Source organism: Aotus nancymaae, unplaced genomic scaffold (assembly GCF_030222135.1).
Source record: "Aotus nancymaae isolate 86718 unplaced genomic scaffold, 86718_ANA_hifiasm-v0.15.2.pri h1tg000040l, whole genome shotgun sequence".
Classification (NCBI taxonomy): domain Eukaryota; kingdom Metazoa; phylum Chordata; class Mammalia; order Primates; family Aotidae; genus Aotus; species Aotus nancymaae.
The window spans coordinates 77,737,913-77,757,711 of NW_026988454.1; the positions used below are offsets into that span (position 1 = coordinate 77,737,913).

The following is a 19,799-nucleotide window of genomic DNA, read 5'->3' on the forward strand; positions in this document are numbered from 1 at the left end:
TTACTAATGAGGTTTAACATGTTTCTTATGTTTCTTTTTTTTTTTTTAAACTTGTTTGGAATTTGTATGATTTAATTGGTTGTCTGTTTTTTTCTCCTGATTACTAATGAAGTTGAACATATTTCTGAGGTTTATTTTTATTTGTTCATATTTTTCTTTTGTAACTTAATGGCAAGTTCTGTTTGGTTTTCTGTGTTTTTTTTTTCCCCTTCTTAATATGTAGGAATCAATTATCTTTTCTGGATTCTAGTCCTTTCTTGGTTATATGTGTGGCAATATGTTTTCCAATTCAGTGTTTATTGATGCACAAAGGTTTTTAATTTTAATGAAAACAGTCTCATCAGACCTTCCCAAATATTGTACTTTTTGTTTTGTTTAAGAAGTTAATCCATATTTTATTCTAAAAATGACTGTTATGCTTTTTTGTCTTTAGGTCTAGAATTTTTGATTCAGTATATATTTATTGTGTGCCTATTACCATATTTCATGATTTTTAAGCCACTTTTTTTTTTTTTACATTTTTGATATTGTGATGCATTTATAATTGAAATTATCATATATTTAATTCTTTAATTTACTGTGGAGTCTTCATGGATGATTAACAACATTATTTATTTTGGATCATCAAGTAAGGGCCACTGTTAGAAAAAGAATTTTTTTGAAATAGGATTTAAAATTTTTTCAGTCCCTTAGTTTATTAGCTTGTCCAGAAAGAATTTCATCCATCATCTTTTTCTTTTCACCCTCTGACTCTCAGCATCGATCATCTTTTATATGTCAAGTACGTACATATGTACTGGGTATACCAAGATGAATAAGCCATAATTCCTTGCCTTTAAAGAATTCACATGCTACTTGAGTGGGAGACCGCCTGGGAATACCGGGTGCTGTAGCTTTAAAAAAAAAAAAAAAAAGAATTCACATGCTATGTACTGATTTCCAAAGAAGGCCATTTGCACAGCATTTCATGGGGATTTGGGAAGAACATAGGAGAACTTTAAAAAAAAGTTTCATCTATTGTTTTATTTTGTCTGTTTTATAACATTTTACATTAAAAACATAACATTTTAATAATATTTTATAATTGTACATGTATATATAAAATTAAAGCAAATTTGTACACTACTCATGGATGAAATATAAATGTAAAGAAATAATTATAATTTTTAAAATTATAAACATAACAAAGGTATATAAAGGATATAGTGGTATTGAGAGGAGAGTATTCCAACTTCCCTGGGTATAGTTGAGTCACTGAAGCATGGAATTGCAGACTGAGAAAGTGACACAAATTAGTTTTGAAGGATTGAATCATGGAGGTCAGAAGCATTAGGTGGTTTGTTAGCATACTTTTTTTTTTTTTTGAGACTGTCTCACTCTGTTGACCAGGCTGGAGTGCAGGGGAACGATCTCGGCTCACAGCAACCTCTGCCTCTCAGGTTCAGGTGATTCTTGTGCCTCAGCCTCCTGAGTAGCTGGGACCACAAGTGTGTGTAGCCAAGCCCAGCTAATTGTTGTATTTTTAGTAGATATGGGGTTTTGCCATGAGGGCCAGGCTTGTCTTGAACTTCTGGCCTCAAGCGATCTGCCCACCTCAGCCTCCAAAAGTGTTGGGATTACAGGCATGGGCCACTGCACCTGGCCTGTTAGTATACTTGATGGATGATAAAGGTGTGGGTCATAGCGAAAAATGAGAATGGATTGTTAAGTAGAGGGCCAGATTACTTGAATAAGGCATTTTAACTTAGTTCTTTATGTAATAAGGCACTGTTAAAGGGTTTTCATTGTAATCATAGGAACATATTTTTACTATTTTGAAAGATAACTAGTGGCAGCATGGGTAGTGTTCTGAAGGGAGTAAGAACTGAAAACAGGGAGACAAACTAGTCAATAATTATTGAGTGTTTCCTGTAGCCTCTTCTCAGTGATTCAACACCTATCTGTTGAGAGCTTAACTTTGCCCACAGGCATTGTGAATTTGAAGGTGAACTTGCTTTCAATCTATTCTTGTTATTTGGTGAATTTATGTGTAAAAGTGGAAAGCTTCTAGGAGTGAATGTAGACTATTTACATATGTTTAAACAGTTGAGTCTTTTTTTTTTTAAGAACAAAAAAGAGGGCTTGCTTATTCTACTTCAATTTTATAGATGTCTGAATTCCTTTAATAAATCGAATAAACAAGCCTAACATTTTAGGTTTTTCAACCATGTTGATGATATTGATTGCATAGAAAAGATGACACATGGACTGTATGTTTATTTACCAGCATTTCCCCAATAAATATCCTTTATAGGTAGTTGTATGCCTTTATGTAAAGAGAATGTGTGCTACCCCATACCTCTCAGTTTGTCTCACTCCTTATTCTTTGCTGAATATCAAAGTTGTCATCCTTCTAAAGTTGTGAAAGAGACATTCCCAAAGTACGTTGCCACCCCTATGTAAACATTAGGTTGAGTTTACATTAGGAAAAGATGGGGGAAAAATGCATGTAAGGGTGTCCAGTTGCAATGTAAGAAAGAAGAGTAGCTTATGTGCCATTGAAGCAATAACTACTAATCTGGATGATTACTGTAAACCAGATAATATGTTATAAGTGAGTTTGTGTATGCCACATGGCTAGGACTAGCCCCACCCTCAATTCATACAAAAAGTGTTCATATACTTTTTATTTCATAGTTCAAACCATATATGCTTTAAGAACACTCAAGGGAAAGTGTATTTGAGAGAAAACATCTTCATAACTGTATAACTTTGAACATATTATATAAACTTCTGTGTTTCCAGAGTTGAGGGTGTATTTGTCTGATACTTATCTTCTACTTACTGATGTCTCTGGAGTTAGCACTTTAAACAGCAAAAAACATTTTAGGTAACTGTGCTACTTATTTTGGTGTGTTACTGGCTTGTACTTTTCTAAATTCTGTGGATTTTAGTTTTAGGGTTTTAACTAATTTATATACATAATAAAAAAATACTAGTGAGTATATATATTTTTCTATTTTTAATGATTCTATACCTATAAATAGTGAGTATATTAATACTTTAATTCAGATGTGAAATTGTTTATTTTTTATTTTTTAAAATTTGGGGTTAGTAGTCTTGCTCTGTTGCCCAGGCTAGCCTCAAACTCCTGGCCTCACGTGATCCTCCTGCCTCAGCCTTCCAAAGTGCTGGGACTACAGCTGTGAGCCACCACATCTGGCCTAGATTTGAAATCTTTGGATTAACTCAAAGTAGAATCATGCCACTTTTTCATACTGTTCTATGCAATTTTATTTTAAAATAAGTCTCTCTGTGTCTTTAGACAGTTCTCTTGTTAGTCAAACTATTAGGATTGGTGTATATGGTTGTGCAGGCTGTTCACTGGATAACTCCAGAGGATGCTGTTTACACATACTACTATGTACAGTGTGGCAGCCTTGATAATTATGCTGATAAAATAGTTGTTAATGTTAATGTTAAAGTTTAACTAATTCTTTCTTTAATTCAGGGACAGCCAGTTGGAGATTGTGATTTTAATGTTCGTCTGCAGTGTATAGAACGAGAAATTATAAATCCTCGGCATGAAAAAATGAAGACTGGGCTCATCGACAAAACACAGGAACCATTTAGTGTCAGAAATAAGCCATTTTTTGACATCTGTATTTCAAGAAAGGTAAAGTTTACTTTTTTTTTTTTAAATTAGTGCTTATAATATATCATAATTCAGCTTACAAGATAAATATGAAGGACATTTTACTGCCCAGTTGTCTTGACTTTGTCAGAAAATACTCAAGTTGGTTATAACACTGTTTTGGCCAAACATGGTATGACTCCTAGGCTTTTTCTCTTGAGTAAGATTCTCAATGGTGGCACCTTAAACTAGGTTGTTTCCCTGTTTCTCATAATAGTTTTTGTTTCCCGGTCATTGGTCATATTACATTTTTTAAAAAGCTATAAACAATATAGAATTGTATTGAATGAAAATCATTAGGCCTACTCCTACGCATCCTGAAGGTAAAGTGTTTGGTATGTACTCTTATTAAAAATACATTTATATATATGGATACATACACACACACAGACACACACACACACACACACACACACACACACACATTGAAGTTTTTTTTTATGATTATTTTTGTTATTTTCACTTAAAATGAATCATACTAAGGCTGGGTGCAGTGACTCACGCCTATAATCCCAGCACTTTGGGAGACCGAGATGAGCAGATCACGAGGTCAGGAATTCAAGACCAGCCTGACCAATATGGTGAAACCCTGTCTCTACTAAAAATACAAAAATTAGCTGGATGTGGTGGTATGTGCCTGTAGTCTCAGCTACTTGGGAGCCTGAGGCAGGAGAATCGCTTGAACCCAGAAGGTGGAGGTTGCAGTGAGCCGAGATTGCGCCACTGCAGTCCAGCCTGGGTGCCAGAGCAAGACTCTGTCTAAAAAAAAAAAAAAATCATATGAAATATTCCAGGATGTTGGTTTTGTTTTGTTTTGTTTTTTCACTTAACAGTGTGGCTTAGATATATTCCATGTCAGTGCATAGAGATTTGCCATGTTATTTGTTAAGTGCTACATAGTAGTGATAGTAAAGATGTACCATACATTATGTTATAATTGATGGGTTTTTAGGTTGCTTCTAGTCCTTTGCTATAACATTGTTTCAGTGAACATTTTTGATTATATGGGTGGATATTTCTTCAGTGTAAGTAGAATTTTTGGTTTAAAGATTATATGAGTAATGTTAGTAACTACTGCCAAATTCCTTTCCAAATAAGGCAATTTTGTCTCCAGCAGATGAGAGCACTCATTTTCCCATTGCCAGCACTCTTTTCTTTCTTGATCTGTAGGCAAGGCAGTGTATGGTAATGGGAAGGTATGAGGTTTTTTTTTTTTTTTTTTTTTTAAAAGGCAGAGTCTCACTCTGTTGCTCAGGCTGGAGTGCAATGTTGTCATCTTGGCTCACCACAGCCTTGACCTCCTGGGCTCAAGCGATCCTCCCACCTCAGCCTCCCCAGTAGTTGAGACTACAGCAGGCACATACTACCATGTCCAGCTAATTTTTTTGTATTTTTTTCTAGAGACGGAGTTTCCCTGTGTTGCCCAGGCTGCTCTCGAACTCCTGGGCTCAAGTAATCAGCCTGCCTTAGGCTCCCAAAGTGCTAGGATTACAGATGTGAGCCACCATGCCTGGCTGAAAAGTTCATTTTAATGTAGTTTAATTTGACAATATATTTCTTGCATCTTCTGGTTTTCTGTCTTAAGAAGCCCTTCACCTCTAAAATGTTTTAATATTATGTTCTAATAGTGCTATGATTTTGTCTGTGATTACATTTAGATGCTCTGTTTTTACTCTTTCATTCCTTCAGGGAATGGTCTTCTGTTTGCATAGTCTGTTTAGCATCCAGTTTCTTCTATTCACTGTCTCTTCTTTATGCTCTGTGTTCTCACATAAGCTTACTAATTCTGTTTATGCCTCATACCCATTTCCTTTTCATTCTCCTTTTTTCTTTATTCTCTTATCTTATTATTTTTAGTATCACTAATATGACTACTATTATTAGTGGTACTACTGTTATTGTTGCTGCATGGTTTGTTTTCAATGGAATATTTACCAGATCTAGTGTTTAAAAGCAAATGTACCTTGGTATTTCTGCTTTTTTAAGACATGACATATAAACAGCATATTGACAATTTCCTAAGATTTTCTCCATTTCTCATTTGTGCTTTTGGTGAGATTCTTACTTCTTTGTATATAAATTACATATAGTATGTTCTGTATGCCTGTTATGTGTTAGGATGTCTGATTTATTGAACCCACCATTTAATTTGTTTTTCTTCTCTGACTTTCCCTTTTCCTTTCTTCCCTGTTTTGTAATTTCTCAGCAGTTTTGAATATTTGTAAGACACTCTTGGTTTTGGTAGTGGTTAACTTTCTTAGCAAGCCTGATTGGTGATTCTAATTTGTAGATATGTTAGTTGGCAGTCATAAAACTCTGCTCTCCTTATCAGAATAGAGATGTATTTTGAGCCTGCATACCACATGGTTCCATGCTTGATTATATACTATAAGCATTTGAAATGTTTTAGAAGTTTTAGAAAGGATAAGGGGGCACATTTGGCATTCAGAAGAAGGCTAGCTGGCTATTTCCTAAGAAGCCTGAAGGAATGATATACCTTTTGGGAAATTTGTCATATTCCAGAATCAGTTTTGTAGCTTCACAGATTTGGAAACTTTGGGAGCCATTTGCTCTTTGTATATTTCTCTATTAAGAATTGAATTTATGATTCAGCTTTGAGTCTGTGTTATGAGTACTTGTACATTAAAATTGTATGTGGCATCCAAGAAGTAGCATTATGGTGGGATTTTAATTTCTAAACCAGTATTTTATATGCCTGGTTTAGAGCATTTGAAAACTTGATGCCATGAAGAACCATGGTCTTATTTATATTCAACTCAGGGAATAGTACCCAAATAATTAATATTTTTGGGGAGGAGAGTGGTCATGATAGAATTGTACCAAAAAAAGTAGCGACATACGCAATCATGTTTTAAACTCTTCACCTGCTCCTACTTTAGTCCGCTTAATTTGGTGTTAGTCTTTGGATATGATATTAGTTGTAAGTAATCCTAGCACTGTTGAGTGGCTTTTTCATTCAACAATTACGGAGTAATCATTCAACTTGTACTAAGATTTTGTGTAACATCTGCTTGGCATAGAAATTTTGGTTGACCTCTGCTGCTGTAGTCTTCCCACTGTTCACTGCTTGCCTTTTGTGTCTGTTTTGGCAGCAGGGATGTTAAGGGGGTACCTACCAAGAGCCTGTGTACTACTGTGCCCTGTCCAATAGGTTGGGTAGAGATAAAGTTAATACTTAACATCTGCTGTGTCCATGGTGGAAATCTATTAATAAGAACTATGTTGTCTTATGGGAATATTTTCCAAATTGTAACTAGAGTATAAAAATTGGGCAAAAACCAAATTGCTTTGGTTTTTTTTTTTTTTTTAAATTTTTTAAATTTTTTAATGGTATTTGGGCTCTGGGGTACATGTGCACATCCTGTATCTTGCAGGATTGTTGCATAGGTTCATACATGCCATGGTGGTTTGCTCTCTCCATCCCCCACTACGCTGTTGCCTATATCAGGCATTTCTCCCAGTGTTATCCTGTCCACCCCCCAACCTAGCCTTGTGAGTGTTGTTCCCTTCCCTGTGCCGAAGTGTTCTCATTGTTCATCACCCACCTATGAGTGAAAACATGCGGTGTTTGGTTTTCTGTTCTTGTGTCAGTTTGCTGAGAATGATGGTTTCTAGGTTCATCCATGTTGCTACAAAGGACACAAACTAATCGTTTTTTATGGCTGCATAGTATTTCATGGTGTATGTGTGCCACATTTTTTTTGTCCAGTCTATCATCGATGGGCATTTGGGTTGGTTCCAGGTCTTTCCTATTGTAAACAATGCCACAGTGAACATATGTGTGCATGTGCCTTTATGATAGAACGATTTATAATCCTTTAGGTATATACCCAGTAATGGGATTGCTGGGTCAAATGGAATTTCTATTTCTAGATCCTTGAGGAATCACCACACTGTCTTCCACAATGGTTGAACTAATTTACACTCCCAGGTAAAAGTGTTCCTTTTTCTCCACATCCTCTCCAGCATCTGTTGTCTCCAGATTTTTTAATGATCGCCATTCTAACTGGCATGAGATGGTATCTCAATGTGGTTTTGATTTGCATTTCTCTAATGCCAGTGATGTTGAGCATTTTTTCATATGGTTGTTGGCCACATATTTGTCTGCTTTTGAAAAGAGTCTGTTCATATTCTTTGCCCACTTTTGAATGGGTTTGTTTTTTTCTTGTAAAATTCGCCCTTTGTCTGATGGGTAGATTGTGAAAAATTTTTCTCATTCTGTTGGTTGCTGGTTTACTCTAGTGATTGTTTCTTTTGCTGTGCAGAAGCTCCTAAGTTTAATTAGGTCTCATTTGTCTATTTTGGCTTTTGTTGCCAATGCTTTTGGTGTTTTAGTCATGAAGTCCTTGCCTGTGCCTATGTTCAGAATGGTTTTGCCTCGGTTTTCTTCTAGGGTTTTTATGGTGTTAGTTCTTATGTTTAAATCTTTAATCCATCTGGAGTTAATTTTATGTTTAAATCTTTAATCCATCTGGAGTTAATTTTTGCATAAGGTGTAAGGAAGGGGTCCAGTTTCAGCTTCCTGCATATGGCTAGCCAGTTTTCCCAACACCATGTATGAAACAGGGAAAGGGAATCCCCATTGCTTGTTTTTGTCATGTTTGTCAAAGATCAGATGGTTGTAGATGTGTGGCATTGCTTCTGAGGCCTCTGTTCTGTTCCTTTGGTCTATATCTCTGTTTTGGTACTAGTACCATGCTGTTTTGATGACTGTAACCTTATAGTATAGTTTGAAGTCAGCATGATGCCTCCAGCTTTGTTCTTTTTGCTTAGGATTGTTTTGGCTATGTGGGCTCTCTTGTGGTTCCATATGAAGTTTAAAGTGTTTTTTTCCGGTTCTGTGAAGAAGGTCACTGGTAGCTTGATGGGGATAGTGTTGAATCTGTAAATTACTTTGGGCAGTATGGCCATTTTCACAATATTGATTCTTCCTAACCATGAGCATGGAATGTTTTTCCATCTGTTTGTGTCCTCTCTTATTTCCTTGATCAGTGATTTGTAGTCTCCTTGAAGAGATCTTTTACCTCCTTTGTTAGTTGTATTCCTAGGTATTTTATTCTCTTTGTAGCAATTATAAATGGGAGTTCACTCATGATTTGGCTTTCTGTTTGTCTGTTATTGGTGTATAGAAATGCTTGTGATTTCTGTCCATTGATTTTGTATCCTGAGACTTTGCTGAAGTTGCTTATCAGCTTAAGGAGATTTTGGACTTGAGACTATGGGGTCTTCTAAATATACGATCATGTCATCTGCAAATAGGGACAATTTGGACTTCTTCTTTTCCTAATTGAATGCCCTTTATTTCTTTTTCTTACCTAATTGCTCCGGTTAGAACTTCCAATACTGTATTGAATAGGAGTGGTGAGAGAAGGCATCCTTGTTTAGTGCCAGTTTTTAAAGGGAATGCTTCTAATTTTTGCACATTCAGTATGATATTGGCTGTGGGTTTGTCGTAAATAGCTGTTATTGTTTTGAGATATGTTCCATCAATACCTAGTTTATTGAGAGTTTTTAGCATAAAGCGCTGCTGAATTTTGTCGAAGCCCTTTACTGCATCTATTGAGATAATCTGTTGAGATAATCATGTGGTTTTTGTCTTTGGTTCTGTTTATGTGGTAAATTATGTTTATAGATTCGCGTATGTTGAACCAGCCTTGCATCCCTGGTATGAAGCCTACTTGATCGTGGTGGATAAGCTTTTTGATGTGCTGTTAGATTCAGTGTGCCAGTATTTTATTGAAGATTTTTGCATCAATGTTCATCATGGATATTGGCCTATAGTTTTCTTTTTTAGTTGTGTCTCTGACAGATTTTGGTATCAGGATGATGTTGGTCTCATAGAAAGAGTTAGGAAGGATTCCTTCTTTTTGTATTGTTTGGAATAGTTTCAGCAGGAATGATACCAGCTCCTCTTTGTACGTCTGGTAGAATTCAGCTGTGAACACGTCCGGACCTGGACTTTTTTTGGTTGGTAAGCTGTTAATTGCAGCCTTGACTTCAGACTTCGTTATTGGTCTATCCAGGGTTTCAACTTCTTCTTGGCTTAGTCTTCAGAGTGTGCAAGTGTCCAGAAATTTATCAGTTTCTTCCAGATTTACTAGTTTATGTCCATAGAGTTGTTGTAGTAATCTCTGATGGTAGTTTGTATTTCTGAGGAATTGGTGGTGATCTCCCCTTTATTGTTTTTATTGCAGCTATTTGATTCTTTTCTCTTTTCTTTTTTATTAGCCTAGCTAGTGGTCTATTTTGTTGATCTTTCCATAAAACCTGGATGTATTGATTTTTTGAAGGGTTTTTTGTGTCTCTATCTCCTTCAGTTCTGCTCTGATCTTAGTTATTTTTTGTCTTCTGCTAGCTTTTGAGTTTTTTTAATCTTGTTCCTGTAGCTCTTTCAATTTTGACGATAGGGTGTTGATTTTAGATCTTTCCTTATTTCTCACATGGGCATTTATTGCTATAAATTTCCCTCTAGACACTGCTTTAAATGTGTCCCATAGGATCTGGTATGTTGTGTCTTCATTCTTGTTGGTTTCAAAGAACATTTTTATTTCTGCTTTCATTTCATTGTTTATCCATTTGTCATTCAGGAGCAAGTTGTTCAGTTTCCATGTGATTGTGCGGTTTTGAGTGCTTTTCTTAATCGTGAGTTCTTAATTGATTGCACTGTGGTCTGAGAGACTGTCATGATTTCTGTTTTTTTGCACTTGCTGAGGAGTGATTTACTTCCAATTATGTGGTCAATTTTGGAGTAAGTGCAATGTGGTGCTGAGAAGAATGTGTATTCTGTGGATTTGGAGTGGAGTGTCCTATAAATGTCTATTAGGTCAACTTGGTCCAAGTCTGTGTTCAAGTCCTGGATATCCTTGTTGACTTTCTGTCTCATTGATCTGTCCAATATTGTCAGTGGAGTGTTAAAGTCTCCCACTATTATTGTGCAGGAGTGTTAAGTCAGTCTCTTTGTAGGTCTTTAAGAACTTGCTTTATGTATCTGGGTGCTCCTGCATTGGGTGCATAAATATTTAGGATAGTTAGCTCTTCTTGTTGCATTGATCCTTTTACCATTATATAATGCCCTTCTTTGTCTCTTTTTGATCTTTGTTGGTTTAAAGTCCGTTTTACCAGAGACTAGGATTGCTACCCCTGCTTTTTTTTTGCTCTCCATTTGCTTGGTAAATCTTCCTTCATCTGTTTATTTTGAGTCTATGTGAGTCTTTGCATGTGAGATGGGTCTCCTGAATACAGCACACTGATGGGTCTAGACTTTTTATCCAGTTTACCAGTCTGTGTCTTTTGATTGGGGCATTTAGACCATTTACAGTTCATGTTAATATTGTTATGTTTGAATTTGATACTGCCATTTTGTTACTGGCTGGTTGTTTTGCCCGTTAATTGACGTGACTCCTTCATTGTGTTGTTATTCTTTACCATTCAGTACGTTTTTGCAGTGGCTGGTACTGGTTGTTCCTTTCCCTGTTTAGTACTTCTTTCAGTAGCTCCTGTAAGGCAGGTCTTGTAGCGATGAAATCTCTCAGCAGTTGCTTGTCCGTAAAGGATTTTATTTCTCCATCACTTATGAAGCTTAGTTTGGCTGGATATGAAATTCTGCCCTGAAAGTTCTTTTTTTTTTAAGGATGTTGAATATTGGCCCCCAGTCTCTTCTGGCTTGTAGGGTTTCTGTTGAGAGTTCTGCTGTGAGTCTGATGGTCTTTCCTTTGTAGGTGATTCGACCTTTCTCTCTGGCTGTCCTTAGCATTTTTTCCTTCATTTCAACCCTGGTGAATCTGATGATTATGTGCCTTGGGGTTGCTCTTCTTGAGGAATCTTTGTGGTATTTTTTGTATTTCCTGGATTTGAATGTTGGCCTGCCTTGATAGGTTGGGGAAGTTCTCCTGAATAATATCCTGAAGAGTGTTTTTCAGCTTGGATTCATTCTCTCTGTCACATTCAGGTACACCTATCAAACGTGGATTAGGTCTTTTCACATAATCCCATAGTTCTTGGAGGGTTTGTTCATTATTTTTCTCTTTTTTCTCTAATCTTGCCTTCTTGTTTTAGTTCATTGATTTGATCTTCTATCTCTGATATCCTTTCTTCTGCTTGATCAATTCAGCTGTTGAAGCTTGTGTATGCCTCGCGAAGTTCTTGTGCTGTTTTTCAGCTCCATCAAGTTGTTTATGTTCTTCTTTAAGCTGGTTATTCTGGTTAGCATTTTGTCTAACCTTTTTTAAAGGTTCTTAGTTTCTTTGCATTGGGTTAGAACATGGTCTTTTAACTCAGAGAAGTTTGTTATTACCCACCTTCTGAAGCCTGCTTCTGTCAATTCGTCAGATTCTCGTTTTTTGTTCCCTTGATGGTGAGGAATTGTAATCCTTGGGAGGAGACGAGATCTTCTGTTCTTTGATGGTTTCATCCTTTTTGCACTGTTTTTTTCCCATCCTCGTGGATTTATCTCCCTTTAATCATTGAAGTTGGTGATTTCAGGAGGAGTCTCTGAGTGATCTTTTTTTTTCTGTTGAGGTTGGAGCTGTATCTTTTTTTGGCTGTAGAGGGCGTTGCTGGGCTTTCTTGGGTTCAGTCAGGTTGTTGGGTGGGTGGTCCTTCCCTGGAGTTTGTTTGCAGGTGAGATTGGCCGCACCTTCCCCATGGTGTCTCTCCTTCCCCAGGTGGATCTTCCTGATTGAGGTCAAGCTGGTGTATTTGCTGCCAAGCTCTCTAGCGAGGGCTTCAGTTTTAATTCTGTGGAGGTGGGGCCTGCCAGGCCTTATGGTCTGTTTCCCTGCTTTCAACTCTGCCTCCCCTTTGTGGGATGATCCGTCCCGCTGGCATTAGTTCAAACTCCCGCCCAGGTCCCTGTGACAACTTGCTGCGCCTGCTGTTCAGATTTGCATAGACTACCCACGGAACTCCACTGTCTGGCAGGGCTCTCCAAACGGAGCATTGAGGGGGTTAAGTCCCCCGACGCTCCCAGCTGGCTGCACGTTTCAGGTGGGGACATTTGTCCTGCCTCGCCCCCCCCATCTTGATTTACCGGCCCCATCCCGCCTAATTTCTGTGCCCTATCAGTCTCAGAGAAACGAACCTGGCACCTTGTTTGGAATGGTGAAGTCCTCTAGCCCTCTGCCTCTCATTCGCTGGGAACTGCATTCCGCTGCTGGCTTCTCTAGGCTATCTTGGCGCCCGCTCTGGTTTGTTTTTTAAAACGTGAATTTGACAGGTTGTGCTGTCATAATTCAGAGTTCAGCATTTAAGAAAATGTGTTTAGGTAGTATAATTTCCTTAGTCAAGTCAGTACTGCTTAGAAATATATACTAATGTATCAGAACTATTGTTTAGGGATTTGAAGCAATTATGTGGAACAACTTTTTATGTAGTTTTTCACTAGAAATATAGTGCTCTTACTATGTTTTTCTTTATATTTAGCTTATGTAACTCCTTAAAATCATAGGACAGTTCTTTTTTAAAAGCAATTCTAGCCAGGTGTGGTGGCTCACACCTGTAATCCCAGCACTTTGGGAGGTCAAGGCACTTCGATAATTTGTGCCCAAGAGTTCGAGACCAGCCTGGGCAACATGGCAAAACTCTGTCTCTGCAAAAAATACAAAAAAATTAGCTAGGCATGGTGGCACATGCCTGTAGCTCCAGCTACTCAGGAAGCAGAGGTGGAACAATTGCTTGAGCCTGGGAGGTTGAGGCAACAGTGAGCCAAGATCGCTTCAGCCTGGGTGGAATAAATTAATGAAATATTTAAATAAATTAATGAAAGCAGTTCTAATTTTTAGAATTTTAAATAGTCTCCTCTTCCCACTTTCAGTTCTTCTTACTGATTTTTGTCTTTAATGTCTCTTACCAAAGTATTTTTGGTCACAAAATACAAAAGGAAAACATATTTTGTAGCAGAATTGGCATAATGGTTTAAGACCTTAGTAACACCAGTTATAATATAGTAACTGCAATTGGGTTACTGCTGTGGAGATTTTTGTCTTTGCTAATGGGTTGGTAAAATAGTGATGTTATGAACCTTACAGCATTTTCAGGGAAGTATAGATCATTTATTTTAGGAATGGTAGCTTTTATGAAGTTTTAAACAAAATTTACAACTATAAAACATGCCTACTCATTTTGTAGAAAAATAATAGAATTTCTTATCTGTGTATCTTTAAAATATTGAAGATGATTTTGATTTTAGGAATTTATTAATATAGCTCTATAACAAACCTCTTTGTTTTGTTTAATTTGATCTGTTAAACATAATGAAGGGATGATTAACTGTTTTTAACTTTAATATACAGTTCGAATACATCCAAAATAGTAACAACAAATAGTTTTTCAAACTGTGATTGTATTTACATTTTCAGCTTGAAGGCCAATTTAAAAAGAATTATTTGAATAGATTACATATGGCCAACAAAACTTTAAAAACATGCAGTAAAATGTTTCTCTGAAAGCCCCCCATCCATTTATCACCGTCTCGGCTTTTCATCTATTATAGATAGAATACTGTTTTTTTTTTTTTTTTCTGTTTAGACCTGTTTATCTCATGAATTATAAGATAGTTCCTGATGTTGAATCATTCTCTCATTCCTGGGATAAGACCTACTTCATCTTAATATATTATTTTAAAAAATGTACTGTCAGCTGAGCGTGGTGGTTCGTGCCTGTAATCCCAGCACTTTGGGAGGCCGAGAAGGGTGGATCATGAGTTCAGGAGTTTGAGACCAGCCTGGCCAAGATAGTGAAACCCTGTCTCTACTAAAAATCCAAAAATAAGCCGGGCATGGTGGTGGGAACTGTAATCCCAGCTACTCGGGAGGCTGAGGCAGGAGAATTGCTGGAACTTGGGAGGCAGAGGTTGCGGTAAGCTAAAACTGTGCCACTGCACTCCAGTCTGGGTGACAGAGTGAGACTCTGTCTCAAAAAAACAAAAGTACTACCTATACCTAGTTTTGTTTCTAACTTTTTATTTATTTTTGCATTGATGTTTATAAATAATTTTGATATTCTATAAATCTTTGGAAACGTTCTCATTAGTGGTACACTCTGTTATACTCTGTTTTCATCAGTGTTATAAAAATGACTTGGTTTAAAAAAATATGTTCTGGAGCTGTTTGTTGTTGTTGTTATTGTTGTTGTTTAAAGACAGGGTCTTGCTCTGTCACTGAGGCTGGAGTGCAGTGGCACAATTATAGCTCACTACCGCCTTGAACTCCTGGGCTGAAGTGATTCTCCCGCCTCAGCCTCCCTAGTAGCTAGGACTACAGGCATGTGTCACCACACTTAGCTAATTTTTACATTTTTTATGGAGATAATGCCTCTCAGTATGTTTGACCAGGCTGGCCTTGACCTCTTAGGCTCAAGTAATCCTCCTGACTTGGTTTCCCAAAGTGTTGGGATTACAGCCATTGTGCCTGGGCAGACCAGTTTAATGAAGGTTTTGGAATTAACTGCTTTTTTAGGTTTTTGAGGGATTTCCTCATGGAATTATTTGGATCCCAGTGCTTTGGATTTGGGTTAATGTGTTTTTTATTTCCTATGTGGAAATTGGTATGTTTAGATTTTTCTCTCCCTTGGAGTGAAATATTCATTTATTAAAATACTTGAAGTTTCTTCTTTTGTGGGCTTTTTTTTTTTTTGTACTTGATCGTAGCCAAGAAGTTGAGAACTGATTTTGTTTTTAATGTGATAGCTATTTAATTTTTTTCTCCTTCCATGAACTGACTTTTAGATTAATTTTTTATTTTTGCTCTTTTCCTAAGCCAAGCCTAGTTATGTTTTTATTTTACTTTAGAGACAGGGTCTTGTTCTGTCACCCAGTCTGGAGTTGAGTGGCATGATGACAATTCACTGCAGCCTCGACTTCCTTGGCTCCAGCAATCTTCCTGCCTTAGCCTCCTGAGTAGCTGGAACTACAAGCACACACTACCATGTCTGGCTTATTATTTTTTTTTTATAGAGATGGGGTTTCACCATGTTCCCCAGGCTGGTCTTGAACTTCCAAGCTCAAGCAGTCTGCCCACCTCGATCTCCCAAAGTGTTGGGATTACAAGTGTGAGCTACCAAATATCTGATAATTTCTTTGTCATGTTTGTAAGAGTTTTGGAATTTTGGTTGACTTTTTAATCTTTTCCAGGATTGTGAGAGTTTAAAGTTTCTTGTGGAAGAGTCTTTATTTTCTGAGTTTATTCTTAATTTAAAAATTTTAATTTTATTGTAGTGAGATGAGAGAATATTATCCGTATTTTTTTTTTACTTTTTTGGAATTTATTATAAGGTGTCATCAATTTCATATATATATATATTTTTTTTAAACAGAGACAGGGTCTTGCTATGTTGTCTAGGCTATTCTCAAACTCAGGGGCTCAAGCAATTCTCTCCCAAGTAGCTGAGCTACAGGCATATACCATTGTACCTGGTTAATTATAATACCTTCTAAAACTTTCTGGTACAGATCTATCAGCCTTAAAATTCTGGTAGTTATTGAGTTTTTGTCCTGGTATGAGGTTTAATGGCTTTTTTTGCTTGTTTGTTTGTTTTTGTTTTGTTTTTGAGACAGAGTCTTGCCCTTTTGCCCAGGCTGGAGTGCAGTGGCGTAATCTTGACTCACTGCAACCTCCGCCTCCTGGATTCAAACAATTCTCCTACCTCAGCCTCCGAAGTAGCTGGGATTACAGGCGTGTGTCACCATGCCCAGCTAATTTTCATATTTTTAGTAGAGACAGGGTCTCATCATGTTGGCAAGGCTGGTCTTGAACTACTGACCTCAAGTAATCCATCCGCCTTGGCATACCAAAGTGTTTGGATCACAGGCATTAGCCACCAGGCCAACCTAATGTTTTTATACTATGTTTTTCATAGGCGTTTTAGAAGATGTTTTGGAAAGTTTGTACCAGATTTGCTAGACAGACAGTATTTTAAACTAGAAAGCTCTATTATTACTTGCTTAGTCTGAGAAGCTGCTTTTTAAATCTCACAATTATTTCCTCCCTATTTTCAGGGAATAGGTTATCTGTATATATAAGTAGATTGGAAATATTAAAATTGTTGCCATTTATGGAGTGATGACATTGACTGATATATTCTTGTCTAATTGCCTGTTTTTCTGCCCAATTGGCAAAGGTAATAACTCATTCTCTTCTTTGACATACTTCTCATATGTACTTTAATATAACTAAGCCTAAGCTCAGATTATTTTCTACTTGTAAAGTTCTATTTCTGTTGAAATAGTATTATGTTGTCTTTGTCTATTTTCTGCTTGTCTGTCTTTTAGAACTCTGTACATTTCCCTTAGCAGGAGTCAGTTGTGTATAGTTAGGATCTAGTGAAAGAACATGCAAAGAATCACTCTTGAATGATTTTAGGAAATTGTGCTTGATTAAAAAAATAAGCATGTCTCTATCCCCCCTCCCCATTTCAAAAGCTAAAATTAAAAGAGAAAATAAGAACAGATAATCTCTTGAAGTTCCTACCGGCGAAGCTTTTCTCTGCTTGAAGTAATTTTACTTTCTACTGTCTAGTTAGACTACAAAAATTTTATGTGGAAAATAATTTTAAATAATTTGCTTATTGCTGTTTTAAAAGTAAAATGTTTGCTTTGTAGGATGAAAGAGTAGTAAATATTAAGATCTCCTTTCTAATAACTGTTGAGAGAATTAAATAGACAAGTACAAAAGTTATTTTTCTACATTTAATTTTGCAAGGACGTGTACATATCTACTTTTAAAAGAATTTTTTTAATGTTTATTATTTGCATGCTTTGTTAGGAATTTAAGCTTTGTGTGTATTTATGTATTTCATTTTGCATTCAGGTTTCTTTTGTAGGTACTGCCTTGCTTTTCTTTATTTTCCTATTTTATCACTAAATATAAATTTATAAGTTCTTAGGTGTTTAAGACTAGTAGTTCATAAAGAAAACCATAAGGCTTGTTATTTTTATATCACTATTCTGTGACTTTATCAGTGTTGTATTGTTTGTATCATAGTAAAACAAAAAGAACCTTTGAGAGTTTGTTATGGCAACTGTGGTTGAAGGGAAGAAAGAATCTTTGCTTAAACATGAAGATCTATTGTTCACACATAGAGATTTTCAGTGGTTATGCCTAATTTTTAATGAAATTATAGATACAATGGTGCAGCTCCATTTTGGTTTGAAAGTAGATGTAAGATAGAATGAGGATGACCATTCCATATTGTGTTTATGGTGTTCAGTTTTGCATTATCTAGTCTATTAATATGTCATTCATTATTCATATTGAGTATGACCTGATGGATCCTTTCAATCTCATTCATTTGTCATTTTAGAGGGAAATTTAAGAAAATCATGTAACACATACTAAAGAGAATTCTTATTTTCATATGGTGAACCTAAAGATTTATTGTCCCAGAAAACTTCTTTTGGAGTAGTAAATCTTATTCATTGACACACGAAGAAATCATTGCATCTCATGCCATACATATTTGAAACGTATCTATGAAAGATTTATAATTGTAACGTGGAGAAGTTTCTATGTTTGCTAAACATGATAGCTAAAAAAATTTTTTAAAATGAACATTCAAGAAATACCCGTTTGTAGATTCAGAGGAAAAAGATGATTATTTGTTTTGTTTTTTGAGATGGAGTCTTGGCTCTGTTGCCCAGGCTGGAGTACAGTGGTGCAATCTCGGCTCACTGCAACCTCTGCCTCCTGGGTTCAAGTGATTCTCCTGCCTCAGCCTCCTGAGTAGCTGGGATTACAGGCATGTGCCACCCCACCCAGCTAATTTTTATATTCATAGGTGCCCTGCCCAGAGAGGAGGAATCTAGAGAGGCAGTCAGGCTACAGAGGTTTGTAGAGCTGTGGTAGGCTCTGCTGAGTTCAAACTTCCTGGAGTCTTTGTTCACACTGTAAGGGGAAAACTGCTTACTCAAGCTCAGTAATGGCAGACACCCCTCCTTCCACTAAGCTTGAGTGATCCAGGTTGACTTCAGACTGCTGTGCTGGCAGTGAGAATTTCAAGCCAGTGGATCTTAGCTTGCTGGGCTCCATGAGGGTGGGATCTGCTGAGCTAGACCACTTGGCTCCCTGGCTTCAGCCCCCTTTCCAGGGGAGTGAATGGTTCTGTCTCGCTGGTGTTTCAGATGCCACTGGGTTATTAAAAAAATCTCCTGCAAGAGATTAAGAGATTAAATTAATTAAGAGATTAAACAAATCTCCTCTGTCTGCTCAAATGGCTGCCCAGTTTTGTGCTTGAAGCCCAGGGCCATGGTGATGTAGGTACCTGAGGGAATTTCCTGGTCTATGGGTTGCGGGAAAAGCGTAGTATCTGGGCCAGAGTGCTCTGTCCCTTAAGGCACAGCCCCTCACTGCTTCCCTTGGCTAGGGGAGGGAGTTTCCTGAGCCCTTACACTTCCAGGGTGAGGCGACATGCCACCCTGTTTCAGCTCGCCTTTTGTGGGCTGCACCCACTGTCTAACCAGTCCCTGTGAGATGAGCTGGGTACCTCAGTTGGAAATGCAGAAATCACCCACCTTCTGTGTTGATCTCGCTGGGAGCAGCAGACTGGAGCTGTTCCTATTCGGCCATCTTGCCATCCCTCTGAATGATTTTTTTTAAAGTGTGTAACTCAGCAGTGTGAGCCACTACTTTGGCGTTAATGTCTGACTTAGTAGTTTTTTTTAGAATTTTAAAGTGAAATATGGCAGTTAAATAAAAGTGTCTGCCTTTCCACTTGCATAGAAGCTTCTATTGGTCATTGTTGACATGATGCAGGTATTTAGTTCCCCAATATGAATTTAAAAGTAATTTTTATAGTATAAATTAAATTGAAAAAATTCACTACCTTCATCGCATTGCTGAGAGAGCAGAAATTTGACAATTTCAGACACTCTGAAACCTGCAGTATATGACCCCAACTGAAAAGGTGATTATAGATGAGAACAGACATGAGACATGGTTGAGAAAATGTAAGCTTTTAGAGTAGATAAGGAGAACCTGGTACACGTTTTTTTTAGTTGGAGTATATTATCTGGTGATTTTTGTACTTCAAGCAGAGGCAGTCTTACCAAAAGTAAAATATAGAAAACTTGTGTGTTATTATTGAAGGATTACAATAAAATTTTAAAATACTTTCA

At 37.0% G+C, this 19,799-nt stretch overlaps 1 protein-coding gene across 3 annotated transcripts in view; it reads left to right on the top strand.

The window, feature by feature from the left end:
- The window catches only part of RNGTT (RNA guanylyltransferase and 5'-phosphatase), a 350,432-nt gene that overhangs the window by 114,166 nt on the left and 216,467 nt on the right, over positions 1 to 19,799 (top strand). For all 3 annotated transcript variants that reach the window (XM_064360855.1, XM_064360854.1, XM_064360856.1), the window contains one exon: positions 3,491 to 3,655. In XM_064360855.1, the coding sequence (XP_064216925.1) occupies positions 3,491 to 3,655 (165 nt within the window). The remainder of the gene's footprint in view (positions 1 to 3,490; positions 3,656 to 19,799) is intronic.